Raw genomic sequence first — 16,350 nt, 5'->3', positions numbered from 1 at the left:
GTTCTCAACAGAAACCAAAACCGTTATTACATAAAGGGAACAAAATGAATCTGAAACTACCAAATGTTTATAAATGTTCGAAGTTTGCATTTTTTAAAAAAAAAATTTCAAACAAAAAAATCTTCTTTTTCATTACAGAATCCAAATATGTAAAATGAATGGGTGTGTTCCATTTGAAATTTCAAATTTACCCCACACCCCCCCTAAGGGGGGCAGCATTGCAGCATTGACTTACCCCCTCAATAGTATCAAACTTTTATTCTGTGCAATTTTTCGATTGGATGTATTCTGCATGCTATATTCCATACTATCATTATAAATGTACCACCTGGTATACATATATTCCAATTTATCCCATCCCACTGCTTACATGAAATACAAGGAATTAAAAACATCAAAAATCATCTGACTCCATGGTGTGTGACAGAACAGAACAGTATGCAGAAAATCTATCTGAAGTAAATATTGTTTAACAGATAACTCCAAACAGGTTTTAAAGTACAATGACACAAACAAAATCCTACCTTACTTAATGAGAAAATGTCACATCATCTTTCTGGATCTAAGCTGATATCAATGCATATACTTTCATTTATGTTGTTCTAACATATTCTTAGATCATTTATATGAAGTTTCCTCCTATTTAAAAAAGTACATTTTTCCATCACTTGTAGATCGCCTTCTTTGCTGGCCTACACAGCTGTATGCATCATTTTACCAAATATGGCATATTAAAAAGATCGATGTATATATTTTTGTACCTCACCAAGTATATAATAGTTTAAGGCAGACACAATCTACTGATACTTCGCTAATGTATACAGCCCTAGTGTTTGCACTGAATGCTAAAGTTGGAAAAACAATAGACCGTGAAAAGGCATACCAAAGTTTCTACAGGGTGTCCAAAAAGTCCTGCTCCAAAGACCAAATGATAAAATTGTCAACGATGGCAGCAGGGCTGTGCGAGACTGGCTGGATACTGCATTTTGGCAAAAATGGATTGGCCACAGAGGATCTGTTGAACTGGCTGCTCTCTCGCCAGATTTGACTTTGCTGGACATCCTGGGTGTACATACGTACATCCTTCGTTCAGCATGAAGATTTGCCTCGGGTCCATCTCTGTAATAGGATCGAGGTTGAATGCAATGCCATAGCTCCAGATTATATTCCCTGTGTGTTCAACCTGCTACTCTGCCTACAGACCTGTGTGGAACTCAACAGAGGACGCATTGAACATATACTGTGATTTGGTCTATAGTGCAGGACTTTTTGGACCTACTGTAGGTATGGTGGTAGCACCAAGAACGTTCAAGACCTGTACTGAACATGAAAATAATTCAATTTACCTTCCTGTAAATCACTGAACAACAGGCTACTCTTATCTTCATTCCAATATGTGCTAGTCCCTGTCCAGACGGGTGATAGAGGAATATGCTTATCAATGAGCATAGAATAATGCCAAGTGCAGCAAGGTAGCCATCTGTCTTGTTCAGAGATGAATCTGGAGTAAAGTAGTCAACCAGCCTACCAAGGAATATAGGCTGGGCTATCCTATGGGGAGAAAGAATTTGTACATAAAATTGTTCGTTGATCATGGCCAGATAGCATGACAGCTTATGCCAAGCTTCGTATAGCTTGCATATATCTAGTCAAAGTTAGCTTGGTATGGAATGCTTGGGTGTGACGTACAGTTTTATTTTTTATTTTTTACAACATGCTGCCTTAAAGTTACTGTTCTCGAACGTTTACAAGTTTCTATTCTATCCTTTCTTTGGAAATCGTTAAATTGAGGGTAGATAGAACATTTCTACTGACAAACTAGTGATACTCATCACTTTTACACAAATGCTACGTCAAACGCGTAGTTTTTGTAGAGCCAAAATCAGCATTATCACTCGCACTAAGTTCACCAAAATAACAAGATCACTTGCCTACCTTAATTTATGCGACGTAAAACTTCAAGGTTCTGAAAGGGACAACTTTCTTCACTTTTGGAAACTATCCAAATGGGCATATATACCTAGTCATGGGAAACTGAAGTACCTCGTTGCTCCATTACCAATATCACTGCCTGCAGCAAATTGTTAAATGGCGTGTTCCTTTGATACGTCAATTATCCAACTAGTACCATATTTTAAACTGTTGCGATGTCTATTTACATCGAGTAATTCTTCACCAAGTGAGATTCAAGCTCGCACAGGCAAGTATTACTTGACAAGGTTGCTACCAAGTGTGACACATGGTAACTAGTTCACTTGATTCAAGGTTACTGCAAGTTTACAGCATGCAGAAACAATCCTCAGGTAAGCTTGTTCAGTTGACATGAGTGACTGAATTGAATTTTTGGGTGTGTCAGTACACTTGGTCCTTTGCAGCATTCAGAACATATGGGGAAAATCTTCTTACCTAAAACCCTTACCATAAAGTTGAAAAAAGGGGTGTAAAGATCCCCTTCAGAAAGGATGAAAGTGCGATAAAGCTAAACAATCTTTTGAAGATCTATATTATCTTTGGTTTGATGAAAACAGAGAAAACCAGATATTTACAAACTCTAGAAGACAACAAGGTTGTAGGGCCTCCCTGATGGCACAGCGGTAGCGTCGTTGCCTTGTAATCAAGGGGTCCTGGGTTCGATACCTGGTGGAGGCACATAGTGGTTCAGATCCCACTTTAAACTGTAGGTCCAGTCCCGATTAGCCTTACTGTGCATAAAGTGGATTTAAAACACCAAATCAATCAACAAGGTTCTAAGGGAACCTTCATAGAACAAATAAAACATTAAAAAGATCAGGGCACACTAAAAAAACTTCCTCACAGACAGTGGAAGAGCCCCACCCTTCTCAAAAAGCTAAAAACATTTGCCAAAACAATGTCATTATCTTCCAACAGGGATGGAAGATACATGCACAACACACTGAAGGGTCCAGCTCTTGCAGCAAATGGCGATGTGCAAGATGACTATTCAATTCAAAGTCGAGATAAAATTATTTCTTCATGACGGGAGGGATGGTACAAGAAATGTCATGGGCTTGATAACATGGAGCTTGTTCCCCATTACATCATTCCACTCTTCCTGTCGAGTGTCAAAAAGGGAGCAATGAAACACATTTTGTATGTCCCTAGCTGGCAGAACATTGGACGAAAACAATGACGTCTGCATCAGCAGACATTGGCTGCCTCAAGCCTGCATGAAGCAAGCTTGCTCACTTGACATGACAATCACTTTTCAACTTTCAAACAAGCTTAATGTGCTATCTGGGTGTATACATACATTTAAACTATAATTGTTTATCTAACAAGCAGTGGTGCCCACAGGGGGGATTCATGACGTGCCAGCATCATGGGAAATTTTTGGGGGAACGACGTTTTATAGTTTAGCTACCCATTCTATATATCTTCACACACAAATGGGGGGATCGTTTTGTTCGTTTGACTTGTTATTGATTTTTAGTTATGGTTATTATGTACAGTTGTTCTACCTGCCTGTGGTGATCACGGGGATCGAATTGAAATGAAACACCACCTTTTTATGCCTTTCGAATCGGTTTGAAAGGGGGGAGGATGTGCTGTTTTCATTAATACAAGGTTAATCAAGCAGACAAACTTTTAAGAATAAGGTTCAGCACACTAACAATTTTAAAAGTTGTGCAAAATGAGGAAATTATCAATAAGTTTGCTGCAATGACTTTGCAACGTCAGAAGTTATCATCATTTATGTAAAATGTTATTTCAATCAATGTCAAAACTGAAAGTAATATAAAATATATATTGCTTAAATATATCCGAGTTATATTGTTCTGCAAATTTTGGTTGACGAAAAGAAATTGAGTAAATAATTGGGCATAAGGTGCAATCAGGAATCTTCTACCTTTGGGGGGGGGGGGGAGTGCATCATAGCTTTGGGGGAGATAGGCACCCCTGCTAACAAGTTCAGAAATACCACACAAAACACAGGTGGTGAACAGACATATTATCACTTATCTGATGTAGGAGTGTTAAGTGCCCTTTTCAAATTCTTTGCATTGTTCCATATCTGATGAATGGGCACAGGTATCACACATAAGAAAATGTTGTTTTTACTGTGGATCTTGGAAACTTTCAGTTCTGATTTGACAAAATTTCATGTTATAACATTCAATGCACTGTTCAAAGTCAATAAATATTAATGAAAGTTTACATAAGGAACTGTGGTTAGGCAACTGGCTACCGTGTGGGAGAACTGGATTTGATTCCTGGAGTGGGTGATCTTGTCCATGCATAAAGTGGCTCTGATATTCACCCAGCCTCTTAATAAATGGAAACTGGAGGGTAAACACAAGATTGTGGTCCTGACCACACCACCTCCAAAAATGACCAAGATCGTGAATGTGTGACTTCCACATCACCCTACAGGGGTTTATTCAGGATTTTCCATTTTGGGGGCGAGTTCATGTTTAGGGGGTGTAATGGTATATTTACAGCCAAACTAACCATAAATTGGGCTTTTATGAAAAATTTAAGGGATTTGAGGAAATTTTAGGGAGTGTTAGGGGTGTGTGTGGATGAATCACTGTGTGGCTACATGGTATGGTGCATTGAACATGGAGAACTTTGTCTTGCCTTTCTTTAAAGTTCACATAACTATTGTATATTAAAAATTAATAATGTAAGTATGAAATAATTCTGGGAAAAATAACAAAGTATCACTACAAGAATTTTAGAAAATCCAAAGTAACTTTCATTGTATTGTTTTGTAAAATTCAATAATGCAAACTCACAAGTAGTGCAATATATATACATACCCAATGAATATTCCAAACTATTTACCTAACTACGCATTCACACAGGAATAGAGATATACCAAACAGGCAATACTGAGGTCCAAATGTTCTCAAAATGGCACTGAGTAAACTTGGTTTGCGATTTGCATTCTTAGCTTTATGAAGTTGATTATTCCAGTTTCTGAAAGAAGAAAAACATGAGCCATGTGCTATTCTGTTATTAAACAATGCCTATATCAGATAACACTAATTACAAAATGTCAACATCAGTTATGGTAATTTTCACCTTTTGCAAAATTCTTGCATACATAAATGCACAAAACTATCCAAAAAAAGACAAGGAGAAATTATTGTTGCATGATTTTGTTTCAAATGTCACAATTAATATAATATCAAAATGTTATCTGTATGATTCTTGAAATTAGAACCATGTCAAAAGTTGAATCTATTTTCAAATAATGAGAAGACTATTTCTTCTATTATTTGCTTTATATTTAGAAACTAGTAATACTGACAATGATGTGGTAACAAAAAATGAATTCCTTCTGGATGCTTAGGAATTATTAAAACATGTGCCTCCATGGCCAAGTACACTGAGTGCTCAACTAACAATTTAGCCACTGAAGGTTCTGGGTTTGAGCCAAGTAATCAGTAGTGCTTATCTCCCCCAAAGACCCTGGATGCATTCCCCTAATTATTGTATCAAATATATAGTAACTGATTTCAATTTGAATGCAATAGACTGTCAAGTGGTCAACAGTTATATCTTAAAATTTTGGATGGGGAATAAATGTTATAACTGGGCACTAAATTGATGTTATTACTCAACACGAAGAATATTGATCATGTCTGATAATGCAGGAGCCAACCTTCATGGCAGAGTGGTTAGCACAGCATGCTACGATGCCAGGGATCACGGGTTTGAATTCTGGACTGGGCATGGGTGTTCTTTATGAGTGTCCCTTCATGAATTTCATCATATCATCACTCTTTCTCATCATCACGATCAGCCGGAAGTGGAAGAAAAGCGATGCTAATCAAATCCAATCATAATGCAGTATAGTACAATCTTTCACAATCATCTTATCAAGATAACAAACATGGCGGGTAGGAAAATTTTTCTATCCGTTTATTTGCAAACTTACAATAATATTAATTTATTTTGGCATCAATACTTTCACAGGATGCCATATTTATTCTTTCCCAACTTCTTATCCATTCGCTCATGGGCACCAACAACGAAAAGGGTGCATCACTAAGAAACAGAATGGAAAAGTGGTACAATATCAAGTAAATGGTAAGACAATCAAAAACTCCAATAACGTTTTGGTGTATAATATTATAAAAAAATGTAAACCGTGAAAATTCTACAGGCTTTCAGGAGAGGTTCCTCCCAGTCCTCTGTGCCCCCTTCTTTAAATCCACTTAAGTAAACCATAAGTAGCATTGCGAGCAAGAACATTTTTAGGGTATTTATTATGTAACTGGTAATAATACAATTTAATAAGGACCAAAAACTCAATTTTTAAATATTTTTTTTTGTATTTGGTACATACTCATGAAGACCTTGCTAGAAGGTTGAAACGTAACGTTTTATGTTTTAAAATAAAATAAATTCTGCCTTGGTCAGCATTTTGACTTTTTGGTAATCATGGAAACAAGGCTTAATGATGTTATAATTTAATAAGGAGTGAATATTTTCATAAGGCCTTTACTCCTTCAAAATTCTTCCCTTTTTGCTCATTCAGTACCAACTTTGCCTCTGTGCTTGTGGCAACCCCATGCCTTCCCCGCATGCTGTGTCTAACCATCACTCATCCTCATTATCCTAAACTAGCAGAAAAGCGACATAAAAATAACAAAAATAGTTATCCGTGGACTTCTCATTTCTCACTACTTTTTAATGTATCTGATGTTAAGTTTTCGGAGTGAAGAAACAATCTAGCGAATAATCTAGAGTCAAATCCACTTGATACTATACGACTTCCAAATGATACAGAAAAATGACATCTTAAATAATGATCATCATACAAAATTTATACCAAAGCGCCAAGTATTGTCCCCACCCCGAACTTCAAAGTTCGATCCCCAAGGGGTTCTTAGTATGGAAATTCTGTGCCAATCTAATACCTAATATTGATATCCACATCTAGATATCCCCCCCCTCAAGAGCCAATGTAATGCTCAATCTTCCTCCCCCCTTCTCATGATAACCTAAGACTTCACGTTGATAGAGAAGAGTTTTATAGTTGCCCCCCCCCCAAATAATGCTTATTCTCCCCACAATAATTCACCTGACAATTTAAAAACTTTATAAGAACTGAGCACTGTCCTCTTCACCCCAAATAATACTTATTATCCGTCCCTTAGCAGTATACGAAGTGATCATTACATGTTACAACTTCTGTGCAATGCTGATTTTTTTATTTAGTCACATTTCCATCACAAAAAAAGCAAATGAAAAATCCCCCTCAAAATTTGGGTGGATGCAACCGTAAACCTATCTAATGGTCATAGTGTGTTGCACTGTGATTTTTCCATTAAGTTCATCAAACTATCAATCATCCTTATCATTGCAATTAGAATAGAGGCAAAAAAGGACCATAAGATTATGCTATTGTATGTACAAAAACCTTAATATATTTTCTCATATTTTCCAACCTCCATGACGGATGGGTTATTTCAACATGCTACAATGCCAGGAGTCCCGGGTTCAAATACTGGCCTGGGCATAGGACACAGAGATTCTTGTGAAAAATGTACATCCACCAGGACTAGAACCCTGTTCTCTGGCATACTGTTCTATTGCTCTACCAACTGGGCTATCGGCCATAACCCTGGCTTCACCTGTCTCTTACTGTCGCTGATTTACCTGTGTGGAATTCTCTCTTGTCATTGCTACCACAATGGGATCTGTTGCCTTGAAGCACTGACGATGTCAGCAGTGCCTTGCTTTTCCCAGTGTAGAGTTCGTCGAGCCTCATTTTTAACTAAAATTTCTACATGGTACATCTTCTGTGTGTGCCAAACTGGCAATGGGTGTTCTTTGTGAGTGTCCCTTCATCAATTTCATCATTACATCACTCATCCTCATCTTCGCAATAAGCCAAACCTGGCAGAAAAGTGAAGTAAAATAAACTAAATATGTCAATCAATTTTCCCATGTACATTTCTTACCTTTCCAACTTATCCCCCAAGTAAGCCGAGACATGTTCAGGCAGTGGTTTGTACAGATCATCAACTTGCAATTCCTTTTTGAAGCCCTTCTTGAACACACTTGCGGTCCACCTGAGGAGACAAGCAAAGCACTTTATGACTATACATGATCTAAATAAATGATACTGGACACATTATGGATGGATATAGAAGGAAATAAATTATAATTTAACAACAAAATGACTGAAAATGTTTTTGAGTGGCTGTTATAACTCCAATAATTATTACTTTCCAAATGAACTTAAATTGCAATCAATATTGTATGTAGGTGTGAAATCCCAAATCCCAAGGAGAACAGATGAAGTGGAACCCCAATTTTACATGTGCATATTTTACATTTCCTCCTATTATACATCCAATCTTCTTTAATTTACTTGAGGACAGGACTACTAATGATCAAACAAAACTATCAGGCGTTTTGCCCATGATACAAAGCTCCATAACATGTAAGTAAATGAAATATTCTTACCCAAAAACAATAACAGATATTGGGTTTGCTCCTTGCCTCGGGCTAGTCTTATCTGCACGCTTTCCAGTATCCATTACTTCCAGCAGTTATCTCAGGGCATGATTTAGTGGGGGTACCTACAAAGAGGGGTAAAAATGTTAGATATGACAATTTGAAACTTTAGTGTAATGCTTATTCATTACAGGAAATATGAAAAAATATATAATAGCAGCTCTTGCAGACATTTCAAGGGAGCTTTATTATCAGTATTTAAATGGTCAATAATATTTAAAATTAGTGTGTGAAAAATACAAATTGAAATTAAACTAATGAAGAAAATTTCATTTTACACTCAGATTCATGCCACCAAAGCAGGTCTACCTGCCTCGACTAGTGGGAAGGATGGATGTTTGGCCACCACTAAATAATCATCCAAGGTATATTAACTGCTTTCCTCAAAGACAGCAAACAATACAAGGTCTGGGGAATAAGGAGTGTGTGGCAGAACTTCAGGTTTCATGTCATCATTATGGTGGCATTTGCTGTGAGGACTGGCATTGTTTTGCTGGAGACAGAGCCTTTGGACATGAGACCCTGATATTTGCTGCACTTGTCAGTCACTATCTGCCTTCACCATGGGCTTCATTAGTGGAGGGTCAGGAATATGTGACCCCCATTAATATGGAAATATGTATTATCTACATGTAAAATATTGCCGTATTAACTGAACATCCCAACAATTACTCAAATGTAGGGACCTCGATTTTTGGTGTTTTTTTTTTTTTTTTTTGTTTTTTTTTTACTTTTCGGTATAGTTTTCCCCAAAATTCGCGTTTTTATTTTAGCATATTTTTCTACCAAATGTAACTAAAATTGTACCTACATTGTGCTTTCAAACTAGTATATAAACTTGAAAGTCACATCGCCTAGGCCAGTTCGTAATCCATGTCTTATTGAGCATGTTCACCAATGTTACGGCTTCCGTGTGACAGAAGGTATGCACTCGATCTTCCGCAAGAGCAACGCTGTTTGGCTCGGTGATGCAAAACATTCCAGAAGAAGGTGAAAAATTGTGGGAAGCCAACATTAACAAGTGGTTTCATTTAGCTGTCAGGCTTATTCCATGTACCCTACACCCAGGGACGTCGTTAGGGGGGGGGGCACACGGGGGCACTGGCCCTGGCAAACGTCCACGTGGCCCCGGGAAACTGTTCCGTATTTGCTGGAAATTTTATTTTGATGACAAATATTGCAAAATAATTCAGTAAATTTTGCTTGCAGTTTAAACACTTCAATTTTCAGTTGCACGAACCCAAGTAAGGCATTTCTTTATTTCCCTGTTTCTTGCTTGTTGAACACAAACAGATATATTAGCAGTTAGCAGAGGACGCAGTTAATGGCTTTGTGGTTCGCCGTGGTCAGGGAAGTCTGACACCTATTGAAAATGCACTTTTCCTCCCTGCTGCACACCAGATCCAGGATCCCTCCCAAACCTGCACTTTAACTTCAACTGGCTCTGCACAGGCACCATGGGCGCCGAAAGGACGACACAAACAGGATGATTTAGCTGCCGGTGGCTAGAACTGTCTGGGTTTATCATTTTATGGTTCAGAAAAGATATCTCCATGCGTTTCAAATTCCAAGAACAGAATTCTATTGCTTGTCCCTTTTTCAGCACGAGAATGAATGACATAGCGGTTCTTCTCACATGCACTCAATCCCCCTGCTAATGACTTGCCCTGCAAAGGAGGAAAAAGCCACTTTCTGAAAATTCGGAGAAACGTCGAAGCTGTCGGATCATCTGTTGATTTGGTTGACAATTGATGTCTGTCAAATAGTTTGAAGTAGGGTTTCTGGTCCGAGCGGTGGTTAACTTCTGTAAACGCAAGAAGATAGAATCACGAAGTGTTTGTGATCTCGTTTTCCCACATCGCGAGTGAAATGTCAAATGAGAAGCTGCCAGATTGTCTTCCTCTGGAAACAATGGATCAGGATCGACTGATCGACCAAATGTCCAATATATTGACGTTCTAAAAAAGAGTCTGCCTACCACACAAGATCCTAGGTTCGACTCCCAGGGTGGTTGATCTCATGTATAATGAAGAATAAACCACGTTTCAATAAAGAAAGAAAACTAGGTATGTAGCAATTTATTTTACAGCCGTCTACATGCTCTATAAATATTATGTTTCAAAATTTGTATATCTTTGACTTCCTGTATTTTTTTCTTTATTTAGCCTCCACCTGCAAATGCAGAAGGTGTTGCTGTTTAGGTCGCAAGGTTGACTAGACATACAAATATAATTAATCCCTAGTCATAAAGCGAATAATAGTTATATAATATAATCATGAGTTTTGGAGAAGCGAATTACTTATCAAGCATTATCTGTTTATATTTGTTGTGCTGTTGTTAACAAGGTGCACTAAGATGCCAAGGGTCCTGGGTTCGAATCCCGGGCTGGGCGTGTGTGTTCTTTATGATGGTTCATCAATTTCACATTGTGTGTCATCTTCATCTTCACGATTATCCAAAAAGTGTCAGAAAAGCGAAGTAAAATAAACCAAATCAATCATTTATACATTTCTATATTACGCCGCTTTTCTACCTCTTCGGTTAAATGGGACGATGAGGATGAATGATGAGCCGAAGGAATGGCGATGGGACAGGCATGATACAACCATACCTGTCCAAGGTCCGAACCTTGGACCTCTGGTTTCGTAGCGTATTATACTCAGTGCAATTCTTAGAAAGAAAAACTGTAAAAGTAGGGTGAAAAGAAGCAAAATTGTACGATGCCTAAAAAGCCATGTATAGTTCTTCTAAAACCTTCCAAATATCGAGTTCATGTTTTAAGTCCACTTTATGCACAGTAAGGCTAATCGGGGATTCGAACCACTATGTGCCTCCACCGGGTATCGAACCCGTGACCCCTTGATTACAAGGCGGCGACGCTACCACTGCGTCATCGAGGAAGCCGAGAAAAACTTACAATTAGTCAGTAAAATTAATATTGAGGAACAAGGCCTGCAGAGAATTCTCTAATTCGGTTGTGCGTGGTCATCACATCGAGTCCCATTGTTTCGAGAGCAGAATTTGCTTCCATATCACTTTCAAGTACTTCCCGAATTGTCCTTACGATATTGGAACAGCACAGAAATTTTGGAACTAATACAAGCAGGCACATACCCAGGGAAGGGACTCTGGGACTGCAGTCTTTTCCCGAAATCCTACAAATATCTGATTTAAATAATGTGTAGTAGTAATTAAACTCACTTCATTAACAGGATTAAACATCTTGTATATTATGGTTAGTTGCAATATACCAAGTCCACTTTATACACAGTAAGGATAAGCGGGACTGGTTCTACAGTGTAAAGTGGGATCCGAACCACTACGAGCATCCACGATATCGAACCCGGAACCCCTTGATTACAAGGCGACGATGCTACCATGCGCCACCGAGGAGGCCCTTGATCCTTTACTTTCCAAGACAATATAATGTATGCATACAGTATAGGCCTATATGGTGTATAAATAGTTTATTAATTTATAATAGTTTGATATAAAAATCTTACGTTTGGGCCCCCCAAACTGATCAACCTAGCTACGTCCCTGCCTACACCACACACCATAGTTTCTTGGGGGTAGATAAACTTTTGATAAACCATGAGAGTTATAGAATTATAATTCTTTTAAAAGCCTAAAGCACAAGAAATGTTTAATTTTCACAAAAAGACCACATTCGCATCTTATTCCAAATTTGAGTTTGTTCGCGATATCAAATGAATGAAAAATGTGTTTAGGTATGCAAACATATCTATTATAGATACATGCAGACCATTTTCGTGGAATCGTCTAATACAAGGAAGATAGGTTTCGTTACATGTTAAATTAAGAACACCCACGCTTTATTGCAATTCGTCATTTCCGATTGCGGAAGAAGACTTCAGTGTTTTCGGTGGTTTGCTACCGTATCACGCCTCAGGCGTGACTCGAAACTAGGACCCCGGGTGTCATAAATAAATAAGCTAATCACTTTATGAAATGGGTTACGGAAGAAGCTGGAAAGAGCTTCCTTCAAGCACATAACACCAGCAACCTTCAGCGGATCTTGAAAAACCCGCTGATGCGAATTCTACCGAAACTCGCAGGTGAAATAAGCAAACACAGCTTTACGCTAAAAACACCGTTATCGAGAGACGTGCTCGAGTCAACTGTTTTACCGATCGAATGTTCAAATTCCAAATAAATAGTCCACGTGAGAAAATCTCGCTCTTAGTTACTTTCAGTTTTACATCAGATTAAGTTATAGCAAGTGAGCTCCATAGTTGTCATAGTAAAAGGAAAATGAAATAATTACGAGGAGAAGGTTATAGTTAGAATATCGGGACTACGTTAGGGTAGTATTGGGATAAACAGAGTTCACTCCCTAGTTAGTTTTATTCCAGGATAGGACCACGTCGAAGCAAGGATCAACGGAGATGAGAACTTCAAACAGCGCTACAGGTACGAATGACCATATGGCATTTCCTCACCCCGCTTTTCCAGTCAAGTGAAGTATTTAAATCAAATGTTAGTGTGTTCTTATTACCCTTTGCTTGTTTGAGTGTTGGCATCGCTCTCCAGAGCGGTAACCCACCCACTTACAAATATACCTCTCGCTGCCAATATACTTCTAGCCAATGGGTGTATTTAAAGGGGGGTTCAATGGGTCCAAACCCGCCCCCCTGGTTTAGTAAAATTACCAGATTACCTGTTATATCTGCTATGTGCAGAGACTTGTTCGTAAAAAATTCGTCAGACTTATTTTGTAATCATAAATTACAAGGGTATAGAACGGTAAACGGATGGGGAAAAAATAATTCCACGCACCAGATGGAACTGCAAAGCAAATGTCTGCAATTCCCTGACAGGTTCGGAATTTCTTTGGAAAATACTCAGAAAGCTCCTGACATTTCACAAATTCTGTAATGCCACATGTAATTTCTGCCCGAAGCTGCTGCTCGTGTACTTTTAGCACGAACAGTATAATTTCATTAGAAGTCCCTGATATGGTTTGTTACCATTCAAGATTTAAGTATTCCTCAGGTTCTAATTTTTTTGATAATTTTAAATTTCCCAACTTTTTGATAATCCCAAAAGTCAAAACCATTTTCCAAACTGTAGATCGGAATGGTAAACTTGTCCCTATTGGAGATTGTAACTGCATTTGGGTTACCTTCAGCTATTAGTACTTCTACTCTCTCTGGGTTGAGAGGCTGTGGATTTAGAAAAAAAAATAGTTGGTGAAGAATATGATGCTGATGTAATGGGTGGTAGAATTAAGGGGGTGAGATAGATAGATAATTTCAGAGAGAAGTGTCCAAAAGGAATTTTTGTACATTGTTCAGCACATATTTTAACCCTGACTATTGCCCATTTCTGTGAATTTTCTGCGATATTGAGACTGTCAAATCAGTTATAATTTTCCCCCTCGAGTCTTCTTAAAGGAGCAGCCCCCCGTGGTTAGTACATCGTGGGTCCCAGGTTCGAAACCCGGAATGGGCATGGGCGTTTGTGGGTGTCCGTCCACTCATCAATTTCATCATGTCATCACTCATCCCGATCTTCTGAAATTAGCCAAAAGGGGCACAAAAGGCGAAGTAAAATAATGCAAATAAATCAATCAATCTTCTCAAAGTAATTTGGTTGTAAAAAATGCAGTGCAAGATAGCTAGGGAAGTACTGTAACGTTCTCAGGTTGTTCGACACAAGATGGACAGAAAAGTATTAATACTCAGTAGGGTGACTTGTGAAATCGTATACACTAATAGTAGAAACTTTACTGTTGTCCATTTTTGGACAATTTTGTAGTAGAAATGAACCCAAGTTTCTCTGAACACAGTCAACACATTGAAAAATTGCAACAATGATTGATTGAGTTGGTGTTTTAAGTCCACTTTATGCACAGTAAGGCTAATCGGGACTGGACCTACAGTTCAAAGTTTAAAGTGGGAACCGAATCACTGTGTGCCTCCACCGGGTATCGAACCCGGGGCTTACTATAAAGATTCAGTGCTTGGTTGCCTATCTGTTCAGTCTGCAGTTTTCAAATAAAGTTCCCACACAAAGTGGGATGTAAATGACAATGTGTACATACATACGACTTTATCTGGCCCAGACTCTCCCCCCCCCCCCCCCCGCTCCCTAACAAGCTACCGGTCAGTAGTATCCCGGATTTTCACTTATGAAATATAGGAACCCTAATTGAACCAAAAGTTGACCCCCCCCCTTACGTGAGCTATATACTATACGCCCATGTTCTAGCCCCTCACGTAGCCTGAGGTTTGATCCCCTATATCTCTTTAGAGATTAGATGTGGTGGAGGTGCGGGGCAATGGTAATCTCGTTAAAGAAGTCATTGTCGAGGGAGTTGATCTAGCTAAGAGAATGAAAACAAGGTGCAAATGGAATTGATGCAACCACATGCAAGGAATCGTGGGGGATTTTTCGAATTAAAATAATTCAAGCAAAGCTGACTCCTTGTTCCGTTATTTCTTGTAATAATACCAGTAACTGTGAGTTACTTGTAAAAATGAGTAATCATAACTCACTTGCTTTTTGAAGCAAGTAACTCTGTTACTTGTAAAAAGTGACTTTCCGAACACTGGTCGTTAAGAAAAAGACATATAATTAGGTGGACCTGTCAAAGGGACGCTCACGAAGAAACACCTATTCCCTGCCCGTGACTCGAACATTAGATCCTTCAGGAGCGATATTGTGAGTCGACCGCTCATGGCTATGCAACTGGTAATTATCCTCATAAGTCGCTCAAGACTTCCCCATTAATTTCGTAGCTAAACGACAACAGAAATTGTACAGATTTAGCGATTTCTTGCCGAGTTGGCAACCTTGAAAGTATCTAGCCATGGGCGAAGCAAGGAAAATAAAGAGCACGTTCTGGCAGTGGAAGGTAGGTGTGCAAACAAGAGGCACCTTGTGGTAGAGTGCGCGTCAAATATCCTGCATATGGCGATAGCCAATAGCAGCCCACTGCAGCGGTGCCATGTCGAAATCTCATACGAAAAAGTATGTCTATGCGGAAAAGAGACAGCGTGGTTGAGTAACACGCCTTGTCACGGCGAGCACGGAACATTTGATAATATAACATATTATAATAAACTCAATGGGAGAAAAGAATATACCCGATTATGTCAGAGGGACTCCTCGTCACTCCAACAACTGCCGTCGTTGTCCTCATCGTCACTAACCACACTACTTTCGCCCTGTGTCACTGTCCGTCAAGTGTATTATAATTGGGTCCAAAATTTCGTCCCGACCTATCTCCCTTACAAAATACTTTTCCTGTAATTGTTGTGCATGTTTAACACAAGCGGCCCATTCTTCTTGTATTACATTGTCAAGTTCTTCGTTAACAAGAGTACGTTATTTTTTTAGCAGCAGGAAATTCGCCACGATCTTAAAATTCAAAGACGGTTCTACGAACTACGTCTTTTTCAAAGTCATCTAATTAAGTTTGTTGTTCTTTTCGGTACGTTAATGTGCTTTCTAGGTGATTGAAACATGCCCCCGAACATATGCGAGAAACAGTAGCTTGATTCACACCACACGCTTGAGCTGTTAGAGCCTGGCACTTCTTATAGTTAATTTTACTTCTCTTTTCTTCGCTCGAACATTTTTTTAAAAAAAAAAATTGTACACCTGAAAAATCATCTGTCGTGCCTGGATTCGTACAACACTGTATTTTTTCTATCTTCTCTCGCTACCACTACCACTTGGTTTACTCATCGACATGCTGCACACACCCACTAAACACAAGGAAAAAACGAACAGTGACGGAATCCTCTTCGTTAACTACTTCTACCTAGTATCACTGGGAACGTACGTGCCCTGTTCCCTTTGCAAATCGGAAAGTTTCGGAATGC

The 16,350-nt window shown here is 38.8% G+C and overlaps 1 protein-coding gene across 3 annotated transcripts in view; it reads right to left on the bottom strand.

Annotated features, from left to right (window-relative positions):
• The window catches only part of LOC145993980 (putative multidrug resistance-associated protein lethal(2)03659), a 170,988-nt gene that overhangs the window by 63,713 nt on the left and 90,925 nt on the right, over positions 1 to 16,350 (bottom strand). For all 3 annotated transcript variants that reach the window (XM_083130008.1, XM_083130007.1, XM_083130009.1), the window contains exons 2-5: positions 8,446 to 8,561; positions 7,938 to 8,048; positions 4,807 to 4,941; positions 1,347 to 1,551 (exon numbers count right to left, since the gene is read on the bottom strand). In XM_083130008.1, coding sequence (XP_082986134.1) covers positions 1,347 to 1,551; positions 4,807 to 4,941; positions 7,938 to 8,048; positions 8,446 to 8,519 — 525 coding nt within the window. In that variant the 5' untranslated portion in view covers positions 8,520 to 8,561. The remainder of the gene's footprint in view (positions 1 to 1,346; positions 1,552 to 4,806; positions 4,942 to 7,937; positions 8,049 to 8,445; positions 8,562 to 16,350) is intronic.

The sequence above is a fragment of the Lepisma saccharinum genome, chromosome 10 (assembly GCF_977018435.1).
Source record: "Lepisma saccharinum chromosome 10, izLepSacc3.1, whole genome shotgun sequence".
In the NCBI taxonomy this organism is placed as follows: Eukaryota; Metazoa; Arthropoda; class Insecta; order Zygentoma; family Lepismatidae; genus Lepisma; species Lepisma saccharinum.
Note: the sequence above shows the minus strand (reverse complement) of the source record. Positions and strands in the feature narration are given on the sequence as shown.